The sequence below is a fragment of the Antechinus flavipes genome, chromosome 4 (assembly GCF_016432865.1).
Source record: "Antechinus flavipes isolate AdamAnt ecotype Samford, QLD, Australia chromosome 4, AdamAnt_v2, whole genome shotgun sequence".
In the NCBI taxonomy this organism is placed as follows: Eukaryota; Metazoa; Chordata; class Mammalia; order Dasyuromorphia; family Dasyuridae; genus Antechinus; species Antechinus flavipes.
The window spans coordinates 1,835,473-1,861,469 of NC_067401.1; the positions used below are offsets into that span (position 1 = coordinate 1,835,473).

A 25,997-nucleotide genomic window follows, 5' to 3' on the forward strand; every position below is an offset into this window, starting at 1 on the left:
CCGTCCTCCCCGCTGAGACACATCCCTCATTCGGGGCCCCCCAAAGACCCACCCGGGAAGAGCACGGTGACAAAATCAGACCCCCTGGGGCCGGGGCCTTGACCCCGGGGAGATCTCAGCAAACAGAGCAAAGGAGGGAGGTGAGACCCCCAAGTGCAGGCCGGGCTGGTGCCGCCACTCGGGCTCCCCGGCCCTCCCGGCTCTCGCAGAGACCCAGACGCACGGCAAGAGCTACGGCGGAGCCCGAGCAGCCCAGGGAGCCCGAGGGAGGCCAGCCCGGGCCTCTGCCGTCCCCCAACCCGCCGGTCTCTCCCGGGGTGCTCATGAGCTTCAGAAGCGGGGACCGGGCCAGTCGGTGCAGTGGGCGTCTCCCTGAGCCCGATCGCATGGGAAATGCCGGGACGTCCCGCCTTCAGGATTTGGGGGCCGTGACTGGGGCAGAGCCAGCTCACAGAGGAGCCGGGGGTTCAGGGCAGAGCAGCCCTGAGAAGGGGCTTCCCTTCAGCTTCCCCCCTGGGTCCTTAAGGGCCCGAGGCTGGGGACAAAGGCGTCCCAGCTGGGGGAGGGGCCGCTTCCCTGGCTGCACCACCCACCGGGCCTGGGTCTCGCTGGGCATCCTGGGTTGGGATGAGGGGGTGGGCTCAGCTCAAGGACCAGGAATTACGTGGACAAGAGCAGAGGAGAACTATGGGGGAGCCGGGTCCCCCTCATTAAACGTTCCCAGGTCCCCGATGGATTAGCAGGGTCGGACTTGTTCACTGGGAACCCCAAAGGACAGACTCGGGGGCAGTGGCGGGACGGGGGCGTTCTGACTGGGCTTAAGTTCCCTTTTCTCCATTGCAGGAAGCCAGGGTGGGCTCCCTATTTACAGAGGGGAGAATGAAAAAGGCTTTGGGTCCCCGCCCCTCCCCCTGTCCGGGGGGATCCACTGGGCCGGGCTCCCCCTCTGGGGATGTAGGATTCCTGGCTGGAGGCGGCCCCGTGGCCATCCTGCCCCAACCAAACCGAGAGGACAGAGCCCGTGGAAATCAGGGTGGGGGGTCCCTAAGTGTCCTCACGGCTCCTGGGCTCCACAGGAGCCATGTCATCTGCTGCTCGGCCTCGGACCCAAACTTCTGGAGAATCCGAACCAAATGCTCTGCAGCCAAACGCCGGCCTTGGCGAGATCCGGGCCGCGGGCCTTGCTCCTGGAGGGAGCTGGGGGTTTCATGCCTTTGGGCCGCGGGCCCCTTCCTCCCGGCCTGTCCCGTCCCTGGGCAGCTCTCAGTGGCAGCCATCCCTGCGCCAGCTTCCCCGAGGCCTTCTCCACAGCAGGGCTTCCCAGGAGGCTGGGGAGCCCCAGCTGGGGTTCTGAAGCTTCTGGGGGGCCGGATGGCCGCTGAGGGTCCTTCTGTCCAGGGATCTGAGCAGACAGCGCCCCCCTCTGCTCCCCTTCGTTACCAGGTGACCCTGAATCAGGAGGGAGGGGTTCCCTCGGCTGCTGGGCTGTGAACAGACATCCCCCTCCTCACCGAGATGGCCCTGAACTGGGGGCCTCTGGCCTCTTGGTCTCAGAGGGACCCACCTGCAAAGGGCCACAGAAGGCCCTTGGACAGAGGAGCGGATGGCTCAGGACCCAAGGGGCGGCCACTGGAAGCTAGAGGGGAGAGGGCAGAATGGGCCGGGCCCTTAAAGGGCACTACAGCCCAGGCCACCACGACCCCAGAGGAGACGGGTCCTTCCGGGGGGGGCCTGCAGCCAGCCTCTCCGGGGGGGGCTCCTGGGGGAGAGGGCTCTGGAGCCCCCCGGCCTGGGCCACCACGACCCGGTACCTTCGAAGCCCCAGAGGAGACGGGTCCTTCCTGGGGGGGGGGCCTGCAGCCACCCTCTCCGGGGGGGGCTCCTGGGGGAGAGGGCTCTGGAGCCCCCCGGCCACTCCTGACTTCCTGAGCAAGCTGCGGTACAGCCAGGTGTACGTGCACAGCCTGCCGGGGGCCGACTGTTCCGTGTGTTCCAGGATCCCAGGCCTTCCTTAATGAGGGCGAAGAAATTGGACCCATGAAAAGACTCTGTGTGTGTGTGAGGGAAGGGGGAGTCTCCTGGAAATGCCGGGGAACGGTGAGCACGGAGCCCGAGAAAACCCCCAACTCTGCTTTGAGACGTGGGTCTGAATCCTTCCAATTCCTTCCTGCCGCCCCCTCCCTTCCCGACATGAAGGAGTGAGCCTGGCGCTGCCTGGGGGGGACGGGCTTGTCCCCCAAGGGAAAGCTTCCACCCCGGGACCCTGACCCAGGACAGCCCTTCCGGCCCAGGCTCGTGGCTTGTACCTCTCTCCATCCTGGGGCTCGCACCTCATACCCTGGGGCTGCCTGAGCTGGGGGAGGGACCCGGGTGTGCACAGGAGTGTGTGCTCGTGTGTGCATGAGTGTGTGCAGGCCCAAGGCAGCCCCGCTTAATCTCAATCTGCTCTGGGTTTGAAGGAGCTTGAGCCAAACTTTCCCGCAGGCTCAGACAGCCATTAAAGCGAGATTATTACCAGATGGTTTGTTTTTCCAGGCCCAGCAGCCAGGATGAGGTAACTGGAAAGAAGTTAACCCGTCCCCAGCCGGCGGCCCCTCGGAGCTGTGGGCCTGCCTACGTGCGGGATGGGGAGCCCCCCTCCCCCTGCCTCGTACAGGACATGCTGCCCCGACCCTCGCAGATGGGGCCAATGCGGTGTGAGTGTGACTGTGTGTGTGAGTGTGTGACTGTGTGTGTGTGACTATGTGTGTGAGTGTGATTGTGTGTGTGAGTGTGTGTGAGTGTGTGTGTGTGAGTGTATGTGTGTGTGTGTCAGTGTGTGAGTGTGTGTGTGTGACTATGTGTGTGAGTGTGTGTGTATGTGTGTGTGTGTCAGTGTGTGAGTGTGTGTGAGTGTGTGTGTGAGTGTGCGTGTGAGTATGTGTGTGAGTGTGACTGTGTGTGTGAGTGTGTGTGTGTGTGAGTATGAGTGTGTGTGTGTCAGTGTGTGAGTGTGTCGGCTCCCAGCTGGGGGAGATCCAAGGGTCTCTCACACGAGCTTTGTTCTCTGACTGACTTCGGACCAAGAACAGGGATCCCAGTGGACTTAGCTCCTCTCAGCATTGGCAAAAACCGCCCTCATCGATGTTGTCCATGTTTCTTGGTTAACGATGGCCAGTGTCTGCGTGGCCCTGAAAGTTTGCTCTGTACACGTGCCCTCGTTTAACCCCCACAACATCCCCTTTTCACAGATGGAGAAACCGAGGCTGATGCTGAGCAGGCTGATTTCAGAAAAGCCTGGAAAGACTCAGGCAAAGGGAGCAGGACCCAGCCCTTTTCCACAAATGGTGTCACATCCAGAGAGGATTGTGGGACCGAGCCAGGTCCGGGCCGAGCATTTCGGCTCCTTGCTTGCTGGCTCCTCCCTTCTCGGGCTTTCCCCCTTCCGGCCTGATATTGCCAAAGTGCCAAAGGAAATCTGGTGATAAGAATCGGGCTTGTATAATCTCTATCAGATTGCCGCTGTCTTGGGGAGGGGGAGGGAAGGGAGGGAGAAACATTCGGAAGGCAAGTTTTACAAGGATGAGTGTTGGAAACTCTCTGAACATGTCATTGGAGAAACAAATACTGTTGAAAATTTTAAAAAGAACCTTGGAAGAATCAGAGAATCCTTGGAAGGACGAGGCTGGTCAGTCACTCACCTTGCGTCTATTGCAATTATTGTCATTATTATTATTATCCAAAGGCAAAGAAAGCAGCGAGGCAGAGTTAGGAGGAAAATCAGAAGGTTTTGCCCCAGGTCACTCAGCCAGCGCCCAGAGGGAAGTGACTTGCCGGTCTCACAGCCAGGACACTCCCGATGAGAGCCAGGCCCATTGCTGGGTCCATGGTTCCTGCATGAAGACGATCAGACCGGCCCCCGATCTGCCTTTAGCGACCGGCCCCTGGCCTGCCTTTAGCGACCGGCCCCCGGCCTGCCTTTAGCGACCGGCCCCCGGCCTGCCTTTAGTGACCGGCTCTGCAGCTGCGGCCGTTGACGGGAGAGAAAGTGCAGAAGGCCCCGGCGGCGCCCCCGGCTCCCGAGGCAGTGAGCTGTGCCCGCGGCTGGGCTGCAGAGGGGGCCGAAGAGCGTCCTGCCGGTCGCCTGGCTGGGATGGGAGGGGAAGGGCCCGAAGTCTCAGGGGCTCCCCCTGGTTCCCAGAGACCAGCTGGCTTCAGGGACATAACCTGGGCAGTCCCACGGTGTCCTGGGCACGTGGCACCGTCACCAGGGGGGCTCCAGGAGCTTTATCAACATCACCTCGTTTGCTCACCTGCTCCCTTTGCCTAGAATAGAAACAGTGCAGTCAAAGCCCATTTGGGGCTTGGGGGGGGGGGCATCAGGGGCCACATGACCTTGGAAGGGAGAAAACCCCAACAGAAGGTCCCTGGCCAGATGCCAGAGGCAACAGTCAGATCAGAGGTCAATGCCCATGACTCTCCATTTCCTACCCGTGAATCATGTCCTCTTGTCCGCAGGGAACGAGACCTTTATCAGGCATCTTGCTGCAAAGGTTTGCTCCAAATGACCTGTTTCCCTTATAATTTTAGCTGCGTTTGGTTCTGTTCCTGCAAAACTTGTTCTGAAATTTAATGCAATAAAAAGTTCCCATTTTATCATCTATAAGCCTCTTTGTCCTTTATTTGGTCGGGAAGTCTTCCCCTTTCCAAAGACATGAAAGGTCATTTCTTGTTTCTTAAATTGGTTTATGAAGTGCCCTTTCCTATATGAGTCAAGGATCCATTTAGACAGAGCTTCACTTGGTTTATGAGTTGAGATACTGATCTAAACCTCACGTCTTCCCAACTGCTTTCAAGTTTTCCCAGGAAATGGTCCAGTTGCTGAGATGTTTTTGTTTATCAAACAGGTTCCTTTCCAGGGGTATGCTGTGTACCTATTTTATTCCTCTCATCCACTTCTGCATCAGTTGGACCAATCCTTGGTCTGGGTTTTCTTTCATTCATTTGTAACATTTTTCAATTCTGAATTCTTTCCTCCAATTTCTTTCTTACAGAGAAAGAAAAACAAAACCCATTGTGTGTGCGTGTGTGTGCGTGTGTATGTGTGTGTGTGTGAGTGTGAGTGTGTGTGTGCAAGTGTGAGTGTGTGTGCGAGTGTGTGAATGTGTATTGTGAGTGTGTGTGAATGTGTGTGAGTGTGAGAATGTGTGTGTGAGTGTGTGTGTGTGGGTGTGTATGTGTGTGCGAGTGTGTGTGTGAGTGTGTATGTGTGTGCGAGTGTGTGTGTGAGTGTGTATGTGTATGAGTGTGTGTGAGTGTGAGAATGTGTGTGTGAGTGTGTGAGTGAGTGTGAGTGTGGGAGTGTGTGTGAATGTGTGTGAGTGTGAGTGTGTGAGAGTGTGTGTGTGCGAGTGTGTGTGAGTGTGTATGTGTGTGCGAGTGTGTGTGAGTGAGTGTGTGTGTGTGAGTGTGTATGTGTGTGCGAGTGTGTGTATGTGTGAGTGTGTGTGTGTGTGTGTGTGTGTGTGTGTGTGTGTGGTCAAGGGGCAAAAATCTCAACTTCTCCATGTCTAAAAAAGTCCTTCCATTTGTAGTGGGGATGGGCAGCGTGTTCCATCACGAGTCCTCTGAAATTGTGGCTGGTCTTTGGGTTGACCAGAGTTCTTGAGCCATCCAAAGTGGTTTGGCTTTACAATGTTGTTATTGCCCCAATTTTTCTCCCAGTTTTGCACACTTCATTTTGCATCAGTTCATACAAATCTCCCCAGGTTTTTCTGAAATCATTTCATCTAGCACAATAATCTTCCATAGCATTCATGTGCCATAACTTTTCAACCCCAGTGGATGAGCACCTCACCTCAGCTCCCCATTCTTTGCCACTCCAAAAAGAACTACTATCGATATTTTGGTACATTTGGGTCTTTTTATGCTTTTTCTTTTTATATCTTTGGTATAAAAACCTAGCAATAATATTGCTGGGTCAAAATGTCTGCACAGCTTAATAGCATTTGGGGCATAGTCCAGAAGGCTTTCCAGGATGGATAGATCAGTTCACAACTCAAACAGCAATGAATTTATGTACCTGTTTTCCTAAAGCCTCTGAAGAATCTTCCATTGTATTTTTCTCCCCCAACTTTGCCTATCTGATAAGCTGGTGCCTCAAGATTGTTTTAATTTTCATTTCTCTAATTTTAGAGCATTTTCATTCATATTATTATTTATATTATCAATTGGAGAAAGTCTTTTAGTTGTGTAAATTTAACTCCGTTCCCTAACTATTTTAGAAATATTGAGAAACTTGCTGCAAAAGAATTTCTCATGTTTCTATTTCTTTTCTCATTTTTCCTGAATTGGTTTAGTTTGTACAAAAAAAACTTTAAATTTTAAGTAAGCAAAATTGTCCATTTTATCATCCAATTTTTCTATCTGTTTAAATGTTTGGCAATGCATTCCTCCTCTAGCTTATGATTTGACAGTCAGGTCCTTCCATGGTCTTCTCTTATTTATGACATTAGTCTATTTTTCTAGATGATGAACCCACTTGGAGCTTGCCTTAAGCTATGGTATGAGATGTTAGTCTATACTTTGTCACTGTTGATCAGTCATTTTCAGTCATGTCTGACTCTCTGAGAACCTATTTTGGGTTTTCTTGGCAGGTACTAGAGTGGTTTGCCATTTCCTTCTCCTGTTCATTTTACAGATGAGGAAACTGAGGCATACAGGATTAAGTGACTAGCTCTGTGCCCTGCAATACCTCCTAGATGACCCATTCCTATGCTTAGTCTTCTCCAGATCACTTTTCAACTTTCCCAACATTTTTTTAAAAATCACATGACAAGTTCTTGTATCAATATATGGGGTCTATGAGTTTCTCAAACACTAAGTTACTGCATTCATTTGTTTCTACATGTTGTGTACCTAATTGGTTACACTGATTAGCCTCTCTATTTCTTATCTAGTCCCAGATTGTCTTGATGATTGCAGCTTCATAGTATAGTTTGAGATCTGGTACTGCTAAATTCCTTCTTTTCCCATTTAAAAAAAATTCATTATCTGATATTCTTGACATTTTGTTTCTCTAGATAAGTCTTGTTATTTTACTTTGTTTTCTATAAAATAATAAGAAATATAATGAAATGATTTGTCTTAGTCTGAGAGAGATAAATTGAGATCCCCTCATTATTGCAGTTTTACTATATTTTTTTCTTCTCATAATTCATTTACTTTTCTTTTAAGAATGTGTACAGTTACAAATCATTTTTATGACTACCATCTATGGCCTTTTCATGAGCAGTTAATATTTCTCTATGCCTTTATTTCTATAAAGTGTTTTAATTATATTAATATACTTTCTTAGTGTGTGTCAATGGGTGTTTTCCAAGTATTCCAAAGTATTTATATATTCTGCAGTTATTTAAAATGGAATTTCTATTTATTTCCCCTTTTGCTAGATGTTGTTGCTATTACACAGAAATGTCGATGATCTATGTGTATCTCATTATTTCTGTGACTAGACTGAAGTTAGTAGTTATTTCAATTAAATTTTAGTTGATTTGCTAGGGTTCTCTAAGTAAACTCACTTCATCTATAAAAAATGACCATTTCATTTCTTCTTTGCTATGATTATTCCCTTAATTTCTTTTTCTATCTTGACCCTGACATAGTGATATCGTTTTGCTTTTCTTTGAGCATGAAAGATAACAATTTTAGATAGGTAGATAGATACATGCATAGATACATAGATAGATATTACATATATGAAGAAAATAACAGTATCAAATACATATTCATGTATCACATTTGTGTGTATATATATATAAAATGTAATTTCTCTGTTTATCTCTTTTAGTTATGTACATTTTTTGCTGTTGCTTTATCTCCTGCCTTTTTTTTTAATTTCAGCTGAAGCACAATAAATTTTGCTCCAACTCTTTATTTTAATTCTGTATGAGTCTTTCTGTTTCAAGTTCATCTCTTGAAAACATGTTGGTTAATTCTGGTTTTCTAGGCCAGTTTGTGAAAAAAAAAAAAAACCTGAAATAATATATTTTCCACTTTTCTAAACTTTCGATTTTGGTTTAATTTTTCTTCTTGTCTCATGGAGCCATTAATTTCTATTTGGTCACCATTAATAGTACTATCTTACAAATGAAGAAAATGAGGCTCTTGAAAGTAAATTGGTTTGCTAGAATCCCATAGCTATTCGCTGTCAGAGCTAAGACTCAAGCACGGGTCTATCCGACTCCACAGCTCCACTCCAGCCTCACGGCAGGGCTTCATCAAATCCATTCATTTTCAAATTCAGAAAGGCCAATTATAGCTTTTGGGTGCAACCAGTCTTGGCACAAATGTGACTGAGAAATAAGACCTGGAAAAGGGCCTCAGTTGGTGAGTAGGAATAACCAAGTGATGCTTTCCAAGCACAGCCAGTAAGTGATGGACCAGTGAGGAGAGGATGATGAGTCAAAGCTGGGAGGGCCAGTCCTGGTGACTATGGTCTGATTCATTCCTAGCTTCCATCAGTCACCCTGCTGCCGATGTGACCCTGGGGAGAACTACCACCGGCACCAGCTACTACAAGCTGGAGAAGGAGCCTCTCCAGACACAGCCCCAAGCCCATTCAGAGACACTCCAGTGAAAATAGCTCCAGACGCGGGGCCAGGAGGGAGATTTGCTCCCAGGAAAAAAGTGTGATCTGTATAAATGAGAGGGAAAGTCTCATCAATAGCTCCATTATTTCCTTGGGAGGGCCTGCTGTCTGGCAGCAGAGTGAGGGGACTGGCGTCCAAACCTGTGCTACGTCCAAGGAGAAGGGCAGCACGATGTGGGACCGCGCGAGCCTGTTTCTTCACTTCCTATGGAAAGAGCCACGAATGGCTGGGCTAAGCACATGTTCTGAGGCTGACTGGACCCCGCAGGAACAAATAAAAATAGCGCCCCGGGCCCAGCCCTTGGGGGCAGCCTGGCCGGCGCAGCTGGGGTAGCGTTGGGAGGTGGCTGACATGTTCAGAGTATCACACCCAACGGCTGGACCGAGCTCAGGCCCAGGGGGCCACTCCGGAGCTTCTGGCCTTGGTCAGCATCAAAGGGTTTGTCCTGAGAGGCCAGTCGGTAATTCAGAAGCCAGTTTACCCAAGATAGAACGTTTCCAAAACAGTAGGAAGATCTTATCAGGGCCAGGAGAAGGGATCTCCGGTCCAGGGGCGAAGCCATAGAATGATCCAATCTGCGGCCAAAGGATTCTAGTTTGTTCATTCTCCAAAATATCTGCTATGGGATGGAGAGACCTGGGTTGGGGGGGGAATAGCTTGGTGAGGTGAGGGGAGCGCTCCCGGCAGAGAACCCGGGTTTGGATGCTGGCTCCGGGCTCCTCGGACCTGTTTCCTCCTCTATAAAAGGGGAGGATGGGCTGGTTGACCCCCGAGGCTCTTTAAAGCGACATGTCCCTAGACATCAGAGTGACCCAGGACACAGCCCCTCTGAAGACTGGCTGCATAAGCACAGGTCACAGAGACTCTGAGTGTTAGAAGCGGATGTTGGAGACCTTGTATTTCATGTAGTTCAACTCTTTCACCTTACAGAAATGGAAACTGAGGCCAGCAAAGTAAAGCGGATCATCCAAGACCAGAGAACAGCTCATCGTAACATCGTAAACATATAAGACTCGTAAATCTCCATTCAGAAGACACCCCCTTCTGAGAGCTGGAGCTCCATGTAGCTGTTTCTGTCTCTCTGTGTCCCTCTCTCTGTCCCTCTTTTCATTCTGTGTGTCTCTTTCTCTGTGTCTCTCTGTGTGTCTCTGTCTCTGTCTCTCTCTGTCTCTGTTAGCTCCATATTAAATGGAGCCCCGTAGAAGAGACCCTCCCCCAGGGCCCAGGTCAAGGCTCAAGACATAGTAAGAAGCTGATGCCCATTGAATCCCATCCACTTAAGCAAATGTTTGTACATTTGTATAAACGCCAGTATATACAGCAAGTGATTAATTAGTGTTGGTGTGGAATGGACAGACCCAAAGCTGCTGGAGATTAATGGCTACCCAGAGGATTGAAAGGGGGAGTTCGGAGGGAACATTGTGGGAGTTTCCCCTCCCACCCTGGCCCCAATTATAGCACAAAGGGGGCTATGGAAGCAGAGGGCAGGGCCCCCTCCCCCACCTGCCCCACGCACGTGTGCTATGAGGGGGCCATGGAAAGCAGGGGAGTGTGGGAGCCAGGAACATTCTCCCCCTGAATGAGTCATGTTCTGGGGGAGGAAACACCATTTGGTGACTGAGGGTCTCCCTTGTGTGCTCTTTGAGACGTGCATAAGGGCAGCTGTGTTCCCATGAAGCCACGCCTCTGCAGGGCCGGCCCGGCCCAGGTAGCTCCCATTTCTAATTCTGGGGACTTTGGGGCTGAGGGGCAGATGCGGGGCTCCCCACCCCCAGCCCCTGGACCACAAGCGCCCCTCCCACACGATGGAGCCTTCTGGACTTCCCGCCCCCACCCTCCCCCAGCCAGGCAGGACCCAGGGCCCAGAACGGGCTCCCTCAGGCACCCTGGCACCCACCCCGGGGCACCATGGGACCTCCCTGCACCCACCAGGCTATGGTGACAGCCTCCTGGCTTCTCCCTCGGCTCCCGGCAGCCTGCCCCCCCCACCTCTCTTCTCTTTTTCGTTTCTCTCTTGTCTGTGTATGTGTCTCCTGTCTCTCTGTCTCTGTGTCTGTCTCCTCTCTCCCCTCTCCCCTGTCCCTTCCCTTCCCCATCCCTCTTCTCTTTCTCTCTTCGCTCCTTTTCCAGCCCCTTCTTTCCTCAGCGTCTCCATCCCCCCCCCATCTGTTCTCCTGGCCGAAGACCTCTGGTTTCTCAGCCCCCACCTGGGCCCTTCCCCCACTCCACACCCCTGCACCCCTGGCCCTGCAGCCTAGAGGGCGCTGCTGCTCTTCCCTGGGCAGCTCAGCCTGCGGGCGTTGGCCCTGGGGTGGGCGGGGGAGGGGCCCCCCCCCCCGCAGGCTGGGGGGGGGGAAGAGGCCTGTGTCTGTGATCACTTTCAGCTGGGCAGCTCCTCCCAAATATGGGCAGAGGCCTGGGCTGCACCCCCCCCCCAAAGCCCGTGCTTTTATCACCAGGGTAGGTCGCTCCTCGAAGCTGCTGAGTTGGACTGTTTAAGCCCGAGACTGGGGTTCCGGACTCCCTGCGGGGGCTCGTGGCTCTTCTGGGGCCTCACAGGCCTGTGGTCCCAGAAGATCCATTTCTTATCCTGATCTCCCTCCCCCCCCCGGGCGTTCTGTGCTCTCCCCAGGCCTCCCAACACCCCCCCTCACCCCCTTCTTAAAGCAGCTGGAGAAAGCAGTGGCTGAGAGCCCAAAGCCAAACACACGAATCCATTTTATTAAGCAGACTCCGCCCTTCCGGCCCGCGGCCCACCCCACCTCCAGAATCGGTCCCCATTCTGGCCATGAGACCCCCGGCCCTACCAGGGCCAGAGCTGAGGTGGAGGGGGCAGGGAGACCCTCCCCATAGCCCTTCTTTCTGGGCTCCCCCCTCCCAGAAAATGGGCTAGGTCCCGGTTCCCGTTCCCCCATCTGAAAAGTCGGAAAGGGAGAGAGAGCCACTGTGTTTAGGAACCCCTGCCCAGGACTCCGCGATCAAAGGGGCCCTCTGAGGACACACGTAGCCAATGGGGGAGAGCCCCCCGCCAACAGAACCTCAAAATCAATCTCAGAGGCACAAGGGGCTTCTGAAAGCATCTAGGCCACAAAGTTTAAGGCGTTCTGGCCCCCTTTAGAAAGTCTGGGGAAGCCTAGGGACATCCTTCCTGCCCCCCAACACCCACATGAGTGTGGGGGCACAAACACACACACACACACACACAAACACACACACACACACACATACAAACACACACACACAAACACACACACATCTTGCTCAAAATATTGAAGAAAATGCCAAACCTTACTGAGAGTTCCAAGTTTCCAGACCCTCAGAAAATTTCAGGCCCCAAGGGAGGAACTCTTGCTCTAGACCAAGGCGTTCAGGCAGTTTTCAGAAGAAGAAATCCAATCCAAATCTTTAGTCATCTAAAAAATGCTCCAAATCACTATTGATTAGGGATATGCAAATTAAACAACTCCGAGGTTATTCGATGGACTGTTGCACGCTAGATTGCTTCCTATTTTTTTGCTTTTTTTTTCAGCATGGTTAATATGGAAATAGGTTTTGCATGATTTCACATGTGTAACTGATACTACCTCTGTAGCCTTCACATTGGATGAGGGAAGGATGGGAAGGACGGAGAGAATTCAGAACTTTAAAAAAATCGAATGTTTAAAAAGAAATAACACTTTTTGTGAAGCTAGACTGACCCACGATTGAGCAGAATTCTCTGCTCAACAATCCAGACAAATGGTCACCCAACCTCTACTTAAAAACCTCCAGGAAAGGAGACGCTACCACCCCCTTGAGATTTCCCCTTCCATGCTGGGACAACTCTCCTGGTTAGGAAGCCAAACAAGCCTAAATCATCCTCCATAATCTTCCCCCACTGCTTATGGTGCTGCCCCAGGGGTGAGATTGATCCCTTGTCCATGTGAAGTCCCTATAAACACTGGAAAGCTTTCTCCTTTTCTCCAAAAGGCCCAGTCCTTAAAAAAAAAAATTGGCCTAGAACATGGTCCCCGGCTCTTCCCTGCCCTGGCTGCCTTTCTGGGGATGCTCTCAGCTGGCTTGTTCCCCATCCTAAACCATGGCTCTTAGACCCCATTCGGGGACTGACGAATCAAGTCGGGGCAGGGACCAGCCCCTCCCTGGCGGTAGCCATGACGCTTTTGGGCCCCCTTGGAATGACTGCTGCTTAATCTGGCCTCCCCAGTTTTGTTCTTGCAGAAGCCATTTCTCGAACACAAGCTTAAGACTTCTGGTTTTTCTCTACTGAGTTTCGTCTTCTTTCAGTTCAAGCCAATGCCCTTCTGTGGCGAGAACGTTTGGGTTTTCATCTGATCAGACACGACAAGGAACAGTTGGCGTAAGCCAGTGGACTGCCCAAAGGCTTCCCCCGGTGCTCCCTTAGAATAAGAGGCTCGGAGCGAGAAGGGCATCGGCGCCCCCTCGGAGGAGCGTGTCCTCCACGAATGCCCGTCCAGCTTCCATCTCCCTACACTCCCACTGCTCCCAGAGCCAGCCGTTCCCTGCCTCGGACCGTGTCAATGTTAGAGCACTTTCCAAAGCGTCGCTCGCCCTGAGGCAACGGGAGAAGATGGAGCCGAAGACGTGCTTTATGTGACCTTGAGGTGGAGCACAGATCTCAGCCGACTGCCTCCATGTCCACCAGCGGCTATGGGGAGGAGATGCTTCCTATCTGCAAGGTGTTCAGAGGGAGGAGGCGTCATGGCAACCTCGGGCTAAGCCATGGTCCCGGCCCCAGCATCAGAGAGGTAATGCAATCCCCTTTGCCGGACCCACTGGCCTCCTGGGTCCTTGTCACCCACGAGCTCATGCTCTGTTTCTAGGGGCCCTTGGCCTTTGTGTTGCCTACTGGGCTCCTGGGCATGGGAAATGTGGCAGATGCTGGTAAAGACGCTGGCGTCCGATGCCCTCTGGGCTCATAGTTCCAGAGCTAGTCTCTGCCACAGGGACACACGCATCCACCCTCACACAAGTTGGGCAGGAGCAAGGGAGCCAGCCTTTCCTTTCAGAGAGCATCTTGCTGCCAGGGTGCTCACAGTCGGTGCTCAGCGGGGGGATCCCTTGGGACCCCTCCAGCAGTTACTGATTTAAGAAATTGAATTGAAAAGAATTGAATTTATTAATTGATTTCACATGTATTTACATTTCTCTTTCTCAAATATTCATACCAGCACCTTTTGAGACAGGAAAACAGGGAAACAAAGTCCCTGATGGATGAACATTATGGAGCCACAACTAATGAGGAACGTGATGAAAGTAGGCAAGCACTGGCAAGTTTGAGCAGAGGGCAGAACGCAGAGCCAGGAAGGCTCCAATAACGTGAATAACTTCAATTTTGCAATGGCCAGCTGGAAATTAGCTGATAAAACATAATCCCCTCTGATTGGTAAAGAGTTGGGGGATCACAGAAGCAGAATGTTGTAACTGTGATGAAATATGGGCTGCAATTCTGCCTCAGACACTTAGGAGGTGGTCACTCAATGGCTCTGTGCCTCAGTTTCCTCACATGTAAAAGGTACCCACCACAGGGTTGTGAGGAGCGAATGATACCTTAAAGCACTGTAGAACTGTTAGCTGTTATTATTACTACATCATCAGCTCTGATCAATTGGTGAATTGGGAGGTTTATGGGCTGGGGGTGTCCATTAGGAAATGACTTGTGTAAAAAACCAAGTACCTTTAAAAATAATACAAGGCCTCTGTGTGTGTGTGTGTGTGTGTGCGTGCATGTATTGTGTGTGTGCTGATGTGCACGTGTGTGACGTCATTGTGTACATTGTGCACATCTGGGCGAGTGTGTGTGTGTGCATGTGTGAGGTCACGTGTGTCTTGTGTGCACTGTGCACATCCAGGTTGGGGGGGGGGTCTCTTAAGGTCTGTCTGTGAGTGTGAGAGTGTGTCTCTGTGCATGTGCCCAGGTGCACACTGGGAAGTCGTGTGTCCGGGGGCGTCTTATGCACATCTAGGTGGGGGGGGGGGGGTCTCTCGGTGTAGGTGTGGGTGTATGTCTATGTGTGGATCTGTTCGTTTGCACAATTCAAACCAGTCAAGAATTTTAACGAGAAGGGGGAGGGCAGTGCTGAGCCAGATGGGGGGGGGGGAGCTGGAGGATAATCCCATTGCACACAGAATGAAGAATTTGGCAGGAGGAAGAGGAATGCTCAGAAGACAACGCCCAAGAAAGGGCAGGAAGGAGGTCAGCCTCATCAGGGCCCGAGCTCAAGCCAGAGGGCAGACAGGGTCCCTGTCCCTCTTCCTGGGGTAGACAGAAGCAAACATAGGCTGATTGCAGGGGAGCAGCACTGGACAGGGCAGATGATCTGAGGCTGCTGGGGGCACCAGGAAGGTGGCAGAGGTGGCTGCCCGGAATGGGGGAAGAGTAAGGACAGCCCGCCGGGCAGACTCTGTATCTCTCCATCCTTCATCTGCTTCTCTTTTCTCTCCCAAGGAGAATGGATTTGGGACTAAGGAGGGAAGAGGAAATGATAATGGACTTAAAAGATCCTGTGCCCCTGACATTTAGGTGTCCTGCTTGACTAAGTTAGCCAACAAGCACCTGTTAAGCACCTACTATGTGCCAGGGTATGTGCTAAGTGTTGGGAATGCAGTGAAAAGGAAAAACAGCATCAGGAGCTTCCTGAGGACGAGGAGGTGAGAAGGGAGCCCCCAGGCCTTCTGCCCCTGACAAGTCCCAAGTCCCTCATTCCAGCACTGCATAAGACTGGGCCACAGGGCTCCCCTACCCTGCACTGCCAAAGGAGAGTGAGAGGACTCCATGATGGCTGTGCCCCTTATCGTTGCTTTTCTCCTCAACATCCTCATGCACCGGAATGTCCTGCCTCTATCCAGGCCCTATCTTTCACATCCTCCTCTTCTTCCTAGGGCCACCAACTAGAAGAGTTCTAATTGGAATGGGGAAAACATTTATTAAGCATTCATTTTTTGTCAAGACGTGTGCTAAGTTCAGGGGAATTCAAATACAAAAGCTGACAGTTTAGGGGACTCACATTTAAGAGGATCAAACTTTACCTGGATGGTAAGGCCCCAGAATCCTCCTCACCAACCTGGGCAACTAACTCCTGCCTCCATTTTCACCCCTCCTGTCCTCAGACACCTCAGACTTTCTCCTGGAACCACTGCCAGGCCTTTCACTACAACTGGAAGGGCCATGCCTCTGATCTATAACCATAATAATAGCCTTTCCTTATCCTATTGTTCTCCAAGCTTTTCCCACAACAAGCCAGAAATGGAAGTACTACAAGGATCTTTAATCCATTTAATGGATGGGGAAAACAAGGCTCTGGGAGGTTAAGGGACAGACTCATCTAGTCATCAAAGGGAGATTCAGAACTGAAACCCAAGGCTTACTTCATATTCCTTCAGCCATACTTTTGATATCCCTATTGAGTCAATCCATCTATAAACATTTATTAAGCATCTACTAGGGGTCAGGCCCTGGGCTAACTTCTGGGGATACTACAAGAGGCAAAAGATAATCCCACACCTGAAGCTTATGATCAAATGGGAGAAGCGATATGCAAACAAATCTATGGAAAGCAACCTAGATACAAGATAAAGAAAAAGTAAGGGAGAAATTAGAATTAAGAGGAGTTGGGAAACACTTCCTATAGAAGGCAAGATTTTAGTTGGGACTTAAAGGAAGCCAAGAAGCTCAATTGTTGGAACGGAGAAGGGGAAATGTTCCAAACATGAGGGACAGTTAGAGAAAATGCCCAAAGCCCGGAGACTTTGGCTCAAAAGTCTCAAAGAATATGAGAAGACTGGAAAGGGAGGAGGGGCCTGGGTGATGAAGTCTCTGAACACCAAATTAAACATTTTGTATTTGGTCTCGAGGGCAATGGCGAGCCTCTGGCATTTACTCAGTGGCGGGGAGGAGGGTGACAGTTGGATCTGCACGTTAGGAAAATCACTTTAGTGGGTGAGTAGAAGATGAACTGGAGTGGAGAAAGCCTTAAAGCAAGTAGACCACCCCCCCCCCCAGCAGCAGGGTCTGCATCAAGCGGGAATAGCATTAGAGAAGAGATGCAGCAAAGATGAAATCGACAAGAGATGCTGCTCAGGCAAAACCAACGAGCAATGCTACACAGGCAAAATTGACAAGAGATGCTGCAGAGGAGAAATCGACAAGAGATGCTGCACAGGTGAAATTAACAAGAGATGCTATACAGCCGAAACCAACAAGCAAAGCCACACAAGGGAAATTGACAAAAGATGCTGCAGAGGTGAAATTGACAAGAGATGCTGCAGAGGTGATATCAACAACTGTACAAGTGAAATCAACAAGAGATACTGCAGAGGTGATATCAACAACTGTACAAGTGAAATCGACAAGAGATGCTGCAGAGGCAAAATTGACAGATGCTGCACAGGTGAAATCGACAAGAGATGCTGGACAGGTGAAATCGACAAGAGATGCTGCAGAAATGAAATTGAAAGGCTTAGGTACCATGTGGAATCTGAGGGGCGGGAGGAGTCCAGGATGATTCCTAGGTTGGAAGCCTGAAAGAGAAATAGAAGAGAGGTGGAGTTTAGGAGAAAGATCATGAGTTCTGTCTGGGACATGTTAAGTTTAAGATGTCTACTGGACATCTAGTTCAAAATGTTGAAACAGTTGGAGATTTGAATTTGGAGATCATCAGAGAGATTGTGGGAAGAAAGGTAGATTTGCGAACCATCAGCATAGAGATGGTTATTAAATCCATGAATGCCTGCAGATACTTTAAAATGCCATCTCCACCTAATCATCCCAGTAGTAATTCGAATCAACTGGCATTTATTAATACCTATTGTGTACCAGACATTGTGGCAGATATTGGAGATATGAGGGGAAAAGTGAAGTAAATGTTAACCATGGGGAGCTCACTTTCATTCTACTATGTATATACAACATGTAAAGAGATCATTAAACATAAAATGAAATTAATATAAAGTAATTGGGGAAGGAGGCACGCTACCCTAATAATTTTGGGGATCTCAAAAGGCTCTTAGAGAAAGAAGGTGACTGATTCTCCTTTTCCAATCTTCTTAAACCCTGCTCCACAGCACATCCTGCACCACAACCAAGACTCCATCTTTGGGTTCTCAGTATTTTCTCTAGCCATCCCCCATTCCTGATGCTCTCCTTGATCTTTGAAGAGATCTAGAGATTAAAAGAGGCAATGGGAGGGCATGTCAGACATGGGGAATAAACTCATCAAGAGCCTAGAAGTGAAAGCTGGAATGTCATGGATGATGATGCAGAGTAATGTATGAGCAGCCTGGAAAGGAAGGGGGAATAGAAAGGACCCCACATTCCTGGCTCAGGAGTTGATATTTGATCCTAGCTAATTCTGATTGGCTTATATCTCTGAGGCATTCAGAATGTATTAATATATTGCTTGGTCCTTGAATTTGCTGTCTAAACAAGCTTCCTATTAAACACTAAACTCCTTGAAGGAAGGGAGTTCCCAGTGCTCTGCATACAGTAAAAGGATATTGTGAACTAAATTGTCCTGGAATGGAAATGGAGGCCCTGGGTGAGGGTCAGTCCCTTGTCCTTCCAGGGCCTTTTATAGAAAGAAAAGACAAGACCATGGCAGTGTGAACACTTCCCTGGGGTAAATACCTTAACCATCCAGCCTGTTGTCAGAACATACAGGCATCTGGGACAGGGGAGAGTACGAAGCACGGTACCAGAAATCACGAAGCCCGAGTTCCAGCTCTAACTGTCCCTTTCCTTCTGGGCAAGTCAGAAAACGTAAAACAAGAGGACAAGCGGGACTGGAGGGGGGACACCCTGGGTTCCTCACCAATCTCACAGCCAGTGATCCTTTGAGTCCCTTCCTAGCTTTTTCTGTGGGGAGTGGGGAAGACCATGGCAAAGGCATCATCTCAGGAAAAATGAGCAAATGAACAAATATTTTGTTTTCACCTAGTGAAAAGGCAACTTCTTGTTGAGTCTTTGCCTGGCTCACGGAGCAGAGAAAATCACTGATGGAAATCAGATCATTAAAAAGAATAGTAAATACAGAGGGACAAGCCCAGAGACACAGACGGAAACAGAGACAGGTAGAGACATGGAGACAGAGCAGACAGCAGAGAGCAAGAGAGCCTACAGGGAAAGGCTGGACCTTCCAGGCTCGTCATTTCTGCACATTTGGGACTGTGAGCAGCCCAAACTTTTCTGAAGCTGCTCCCAGAGACTAGATGGCAAAACTCCGTCCAAGTGTGTCCCGCTTAACGCGGCTGGGGGATGGTTGGGAGGCCCGAGCAAGGCCAGTTTCTCAGAAAGGCGTGGTGTGAGCCTTGGTGACTAGATCCCAGAGAGGTGACGGACGAGGGGAAAGGGAGAGGCTCACGCAGCCGCAAGAGTGGGGGAGGGAAGGAGAGAGTGGGGGAGGGAAGGAGAGAGAGAGAGGGAGGGAGGGAGGGAAGAAGAGAGAGAGACGGAGGGAGGAAGAAGAGGATGCGGGAGGGAGGGAGGAGAGAGAGGGGGATGGAGGGACTGAAGGAGGGACGGAGGGAGGGAGCCTTTCAGTGACTCATTCTCAGACCTCAAGTTGAAAAGCAACTGCCAGAGAAAGCGCCCTCCCCTCTGAGCTCTGGAAAGCGCTCCAGCTGCAGCGTCCGCCCTCCCTGTCTCCGAACTCCCTCCCTCTCTCTTTCTCCTCCTCTCTCCCTCTTTCCCTCCGTCTCTCCCTCCCTGCCTGCCTCGTCCTACTGCAACTCCGGGCGAGGGCAGAAAGCCAGGAGGGGCAGCTCTGTGCTGGGCGCCGGGGTTAAAGGGAGCGGAGTTCCAGGAGGCGGCAGAGTTGGGCTCGCTGCTTCGTCGGCTCCTTCCCTCCTCCTCCTCCTCCTTTCCGTCCTTCTTTCCCCCAGCCCGCCCTAGATGAGCTACCCCTCCGGGCGGGCAGAATGAGGCTGAGCAGCGGCGGCAGGAGCGGCGGCGGGAGCCGGCTGCTCTCCTTGTTGCTCCAAGGATGTCTGCTATGGGGCTGGGCGGCGGCGCAGGATATCGCCCAGAAAACCATCGCCTTCCAAGGTAAGTCCCCCTCTCTGTCCTCTCAGCAGCCGCCAGGGGCCTTTGGAGGCAGCCCGGGGGACCCTGGTGGGAGAGCGGGGCTCAGCAATCAGCCGACTTCTCGGGGACGCTTAGAGCTCCCTGGTCCTTCCGCCGGCCCTCAGGAGGAAGATCTGAACTCAGCGCCCCGCCCGCGGTCCAAAGCTGCCCTGGGGCCTCTGGGTGCTCGCACCAGCGGTCTTTCCTTTCCGCGCACCGGACTTAGCAGGGATAGGAGGGAGAGAGAACAGGGGAAGAGATGGGCGAGGTGCTCTGCAAACTAAAGCCCCGGACCCGGCCCGGTTCTCGGCTGGCCCCGGACCGGCCCGGTTCTCGGCCGGCCCGGACCTAGCCTGACTCTCAGTTTCCCTGATTAAACAAGTGGCGGGTGATCCAAGGTGATTCCCCAGTTAGCTGAGACGCAGCATTTGGGCTTTTGTCCCGGGATCAGGGGGAGATGGCTGAGAAGCCCAGGGCAGCCCCCCTTCCTCTTTGCTGTGTCTCCCCTTCAGACCCCCCCCCCCCCGCCAAGACCCCTGGGCTTCTGCCCGGCACTTCACCCACCAGAAGTTCGCAAATGAACTTCTGGAACCAGCTTGGCCCTTCCCACCTCCCGATCTATCCTGTGGGGCCATCCTAGCGGACCTGCTGCCTCTTCTCCCCACCCCCGCCCCACTTTTGTGAGCTGGGGTCGAAACTCTGGGTCTGGAAAAGTGGCAGCCGAGTGGAGGCTGGCACCTGAGTAGAGACTGGCACCCCAGCAGAGGCTGGCACCCGAGTGAGGCTGGCACCCCAGTGGAGGCTGGCATTCCAGTGGAGGCCCCAGGCTGATGCTCCCCTCTGCTCCCAGCCTACGGCTGACCCCGGATGCCTTAAGGAGGGGGGGAGGGCAAGCAAGAAAGGAGCGAGCCCTGAGCCTGTCCCCTCTGCAAACAGACTGTCCCGTGGATCTGTTCTTCGTCCTGGACACCTCGGAGAGCGTGGCCTTGCGGCTGAAGCCCTACGGGAGCCTCGTGGATCAAGTGAAGGCCTTCACCAACCAGTTTATTGACAACTTGGTGGACAGGTAAACTCCCCGAGGACAATGGCCGCTCATCTCTCCCGCTTTTTTCCCCGGGGGGCACACAGCAATGTGGCTGCCCTGGGAGCCAGGCCTGAGTCTCAGCGCCCCTTCTCCCTGGGTGGGTGCCTCAGGTGGGCTCACTGGGTGGGCACTGACCTTTCTCTGGACCTCAGTTTCCCCACTTCTCAAATGAAAGGGTTGGAGGGGTTGTCCCCCCAAAACCTCAAAGCCTGACCCAGGTCTGTGACGGGCTCTGTGCCAGGGTGCAGAGCAGACCCCAGGTCACCAGCCTCTGGAAGCTTCTGGGCTAGATGCGGGGCGAGGGAGGGGGAGGGCCCCTGAACCCAGATCTCTAGCCCAGCCTGGGAGAACCTGGGAAGGGGCGGCCAGCAGCGCCTGCAGTTCCCAGCGCGTCCTGAAGAGGGCAGGCCCTTGTTAGCAATGCCGGGCTATCCCACAGTCTGGCTTTGGACGCTTCTGCCTCTGTCCCATCCCGGATGATGGATGCCCAGGCCCAGGCCGGGGGCGCAGAGCGGAGGGAGGGGCTGATCCAGCCCAAACCCAGCAGCAAAGCAGGCGCCTGCCCCGGGGCACGGGGAGCCCCCAATGAGCCCAGCCCTGCTGCGGGGGGAGAGGGGGTGGGGAGGGGGCACGGGGAGCCCCCAATGAGCCCGGCCCTACTGGGGGGGAGGAGGACATACCTGCCTGGGGGGTGGGGAGCCCCCAGTGAGCCTGGCCCTGCTGCGGCTAGGGGGGGGGAGAGGGCACAGCTGGCCGGGGGGGTGGCGAGCCTCCAATGAGCCCGGCCCTGCTGTGGGGGGAGGCGGGCACACCTGCCCCGGGGGGTGGGGAGACCCCAATGAGCCCGGCCCTACTGAGGGGGGGGAGGAGGGCACACCTGCCCCGGGGGATGGGGAGCCCCCAATGAGCCCGGTCCTGCTGCCAGGGGACAGACGGTTTTCCTTCCTTCCCTCCTTCTCCTTTAGCCTGCTACCTGTGGGGTTTGGTGCCTTGGGCGTGGGCCCAATGGCAACTCTGGCACTAGCTAGAGAGCAGTCCAGAGGCCGGGCGCTGCCTGGAAGGGCAAAAGGGGTGGGCAGTGGATGCCCCTCTTTTCTCTGGCTCCCCAGTGCCCAACATCGCATCTGGCACCTCAGGGATGCTGGAGATAGGCTTGTTTAGTTGATGGAGTCTGTCAGTGGGGCTTTGGACAAGTCATCAGAATTCCCTGGGCCTCAGTTTCCCCCTCTGTTAAATGGGAAGACGGATTCTTCTCTGAGCTCCCTCCCACCTCTCTCGGGTGGGGTCCCCAGTCAGGGCAGAAGGACCCCAAAAGATGCACAGAGCAGGCGGGAGCTGTGGGAGCCCCAGGCAGGAGAGGCCCCGGGAGGGGCCGTGGAGCCAAAACAGGCCGAGCTTTCTCTGAGACTGTCCCAGAGGCCCGTGGGAGCCCTCCGGGTGGAGGTCACTGCCCAGGGAAGCAGCTCAGGCTGGGGGGCTCCGGCCAGGGCGAGGCTCCATCCTCCCTGACTGGCCAGAGGAGGCTCCGGAGGAGTCCGGCAGCACCCGTGGCTTGGCCCTCAGGCAGGAGCAGCTGCTCCTCAGTGGGATAGAAGTCAGTCAGCAAGCAATGTTAAGCACCTACTACGCGCTGGGCGCTGTGTTGAGCTCTAGGGGACCAAGAAAAGTCAGTCTCTGCCATTAGGGATCCCCCGGGGAAACAGCCCATAAACAAGGTGCAAACTGGATGTCCGCAGGCTGGGCCGGAGCTGGCCACAGAGGGAGACTGAGGAGGGCGTCAGACAGAGGCCAGGGGGCAGGGAGAGACCGGGGCCTTCCAGGCCAGAGAGAGCCTGGGGCCGGACACTGAAGGCCTTGTTCAGGGGGCGGCAAGAGGCAGGGGCACGCGACGAAGAAGCCCACCCCCTCATTTTCCAGGGCAGGAGAGCCTGGGGGGGCAGCCAGTGGCCCCCAATCAGGGAGAACCAGAGCTGGAAGGGGCCGTGCTGCTTCCAGGATCCCAGGCTGTCCCCCCACCCCTGCCTCCCTGAGCCCCCATGGTGGAGACTGTTTCCTCCAGAGGCTCCTGGGCAACAGGGGCCAGCAGGCAGGGGAGCCCCAGAAAATGCATTAATGAGACTCCGAGGACGCCGAGGGGGGCTGCCGTCAATCGCCGCAGCCACGTACCGGGGGGCACACAGGGAACACGATGGGGGTCCAAGCTGGGGTCCACACGGGGAGAGTCGAGAACCGGGGCGGGGGCAACGGTCAGCTGGCACACCCCGTACACCGCGTACTTCCACTCGGCTCGCCAGGTACTACCGCTGTGACCGCAACCTCGTGTGGAACGCCGGAGCTCTCCACTACAGCGACGCCGTGGAGGTCATCCAAGGTCTGACCCCGATGCCCAGCGGGCGGGACGGGCTGAAGGCCAGCGTGAGCAGGGTGAAGTACATCGGCAAAGGCACCCACACGGACTGCGCCATCAAGAAGGGGATCGAGGAGCTGCTCATTGGGTGAGTCGGCCCAGGGGGTGGGGGCTGTCAACACCGAGGCACAGCCCGGGGCAGCTCAAGGGGCAGGAGCAGGAAGGTCCAGGCCGGGCTGAGCCTTGTTCCATGGGGACCCACTGAAAAGGGCAAATGGCAGCCTGGCTGTGGGGAAATGGCCCAACTGGACCTGCCAAGCTCCCCGGCCTCTTGTTCTACACGGAGATGAGCTAAAGGAGCTGGGCCTGGTCAGCGGAGCAGAGGCCGAGGGGAGGAAGAGGAAGAGGCTGGTCATACAAGGCACAGGGAGAGAGACGGGGAGGGGGGGAGAGAGAGGGACAGAGAAACAGAGAGACAGAGACAGAGACAGAGACAGATACAGAGAGAGAGACAAGAGACAGAGAGAAAGACAGAGAGAGAAAGAGAAAGAGACAAAGAGAGACAGAGACAGAGAGACAAAGAGAGAGATATATATAGAGAGAGACAGAGAGACAGAGAGAGAGAGACAGAGACAAAGAGAGAGACAAAGAGACAGAGAGACAGAGACAGAGAGAGAGAGACAGAGAGACAAAGAGAGAGACAAAAAGAGACAGACAGAGACAGAGAGAGACAGACAGAGAAAGAGACAGAGAGGAGAGAGAGACAGAGACAGAGACAGAGACAGAGAGATACAGAGAGAGAAAGAGAAAGAGACAGAGAGAGACAGAGAGACAGAGAGAGACAGAGAAAAGAGAGACAGAGAGACATAGAGAGAGACAGAGAGAGAGAGAGGGAGACAGAGACAGAGACAGAGATAGAGGGAGACAGAGGGAGACAGGCATCCCCAGAGGAGATGAATGTGTGTGTGAGTATGAGTGGACAGGTGTGGGGTGGGGGAGTTTGAGTCTCTCGGATGCCTTTGTGAGCCATTTGGACACTAGCCTCTCATCAGTCCCATGGCGGGACAGAACGGGGGCCTCCCAAGTCACAGGGCATCCAGCCTCTGACTCCAGGACCTGGCAGGGCCCTTGTACCTTGAGCCCTCCATGCAGCCCCTGAAGGGATCTTCCTCAAGCTCAGGCCTGAGCAAGTCTTCCCCCCCCCCCCACTCAGAGAGCTCCATGATCTGATGTTAACTCCCTTGTCAAGCGGCCTGCTGTCTGTGGGACTTTGATTTCTCTCCCTTCTCTGAGCCTCAGTTTCTTCCTCTGTAGAGTGGGGAGGGGGCCCTCGGAGGTCTCTGCCAGCTCTAAGCCACACCCTTAGTCATGGAAGCTCTATCACATTGCTCGCAGTCCACTGAAATCCCCCAGATCTCCCATGTGTCCTCCAGCCCTGAAGTTGCCCAATGACTATTTGGACCAGTGTTACACTTTACATTTGCTTCCATTGAGTGTGTATCCAAATGTTTCCTGATTCTGTCACTCAGGGTGTTAGCCACTCCTCTCCATCCCACACCATCTGATAATAATAATATCTAATTATATAAAATATATTATATGTATAATATGACATATAATATAATGGATGAGGATGCCATCTAATCCTTTAGGGAAGCATTGATTAAAGTGCCAAGCGGCACAGGCCCGGGCACGGATCCCTAAGGCACTTCACTGGAGACCTGCTTCAAAGCTGAGGCGTCATTCTTGAGTCTGGATCCCAGTCTCCCCAGCCATGGTCTTGTAGCCCGTATCCCTCCATCTTGTCCCCACCAAAAGTACAAGAGATTTCTGCCGGATGCTTTGGCCGTTCCTGTGCCCGGGGTTTAACAGAGGAAAGGAGCTTCCGAGTATATTCTGCCCTGCTCTCATTCTGTCGCTTTTATCGGCCAGTGACTGGCACATAGCATGCCTTTTGGTGGCTCGGCTTAACTTAATGTGGGCTTTTAGCTTTCCGCCGGGAGTCTGGGCTGGGTTCGGTATTTCCTGCCATACCTGGACTCCTAAAAATAGCTTGTGCCGTTGGTCGGTCAGAGGGCAATGCTCGTGCACTGATCTTCTCAGCATCTCCCCCTTCCCTCCTTATCCTAATACAAAAGAAGTTTTCTTTACTATAACTTCATCCCCTCTTTCCAGGGGGCTGCTCATCCCTCGTGGGCCAATCGCTTCCAACGAACTTTAGGCCCAGCGACCCCACATCTCCCTCCTTGAACGTTGGTATCAACCTTCCTCAACCAAGGGGGCATTTCAGGCTCCACCGGTGCTTTTCTGTCCCCAATTCTGAGTGGGCGTGGCAGGCAGTGCCCCCCAGAGTCGCACCTTTTTCCTCCCAGAGCCAATCTCTCCTCCTTGGTCAGTATCAGGTCAAAACTAATGGGAACCATTTTATCTTCCTCCACATTATAAAAAGGAAATTATCATTAAGACGGGCCCAGAATTTATTATCTGCTCAGAAGAGGGAGGGAGGGGAAAGAGAGAAATGGGGAGGAAGGGCTGACTCCAGTAGAGATTTAGTTAATCAAAGTTCCCCACGGTTACAATGTCTCATTTCCACGAAACAGTAACAAGTTTCCCAAACCTCCTTCTGGTCCAGTGATCTGTAGTATATTCCCAAGGTAATACACCTTCTGGTTCTCCTTTGATTAATCCTCATTCAACACACTTCTCCCCTTAAGCGCCTAGATTTTCCTGCAGGAGTATATCTCCTTATTATACAAGGCTATTCCTTTTTTCCCATTTCTTTTATCAATTCTGCCTCTACTGCACAAGAGAGCTCAACTGCTTATTTAACATCCTTTCTTCAAATGAATTATTTCCAAA

At 52.8% G+C, this 25,997-nt stretch overlaps 1 protein-coding gene across 1 annotated transcript in view; it reads left to right on the top strand.

The window, feature by feature from the left end:
- Positions 1–19,223: 19,223 nt before the first annotated feature.
- Positions 19,224–25,997, top strand: part of COL6A1 (collagen type VI alpha 1 chain) — a 33,201-nt gene continuing 26,427 nt past the window's right edge. The window contains exons 1-3 of the mRNA XM_051998343.1: positions 19,224–19,689; positions 20,644–20,773; positions 23,086–23,286. Coding sequence (XP_051854303.1) covers positions 19,563–19,689; positions 20,644–20,773; positions 23,086–23,286 — 458 coding nt within the window. The 5' untranslated portion in view covers positions 19,224–19,562. The remainder of the gene's footprint in view (positions 19,690–20,643; positions 20,774–23,085; positions 23,287–25,997) is intronic.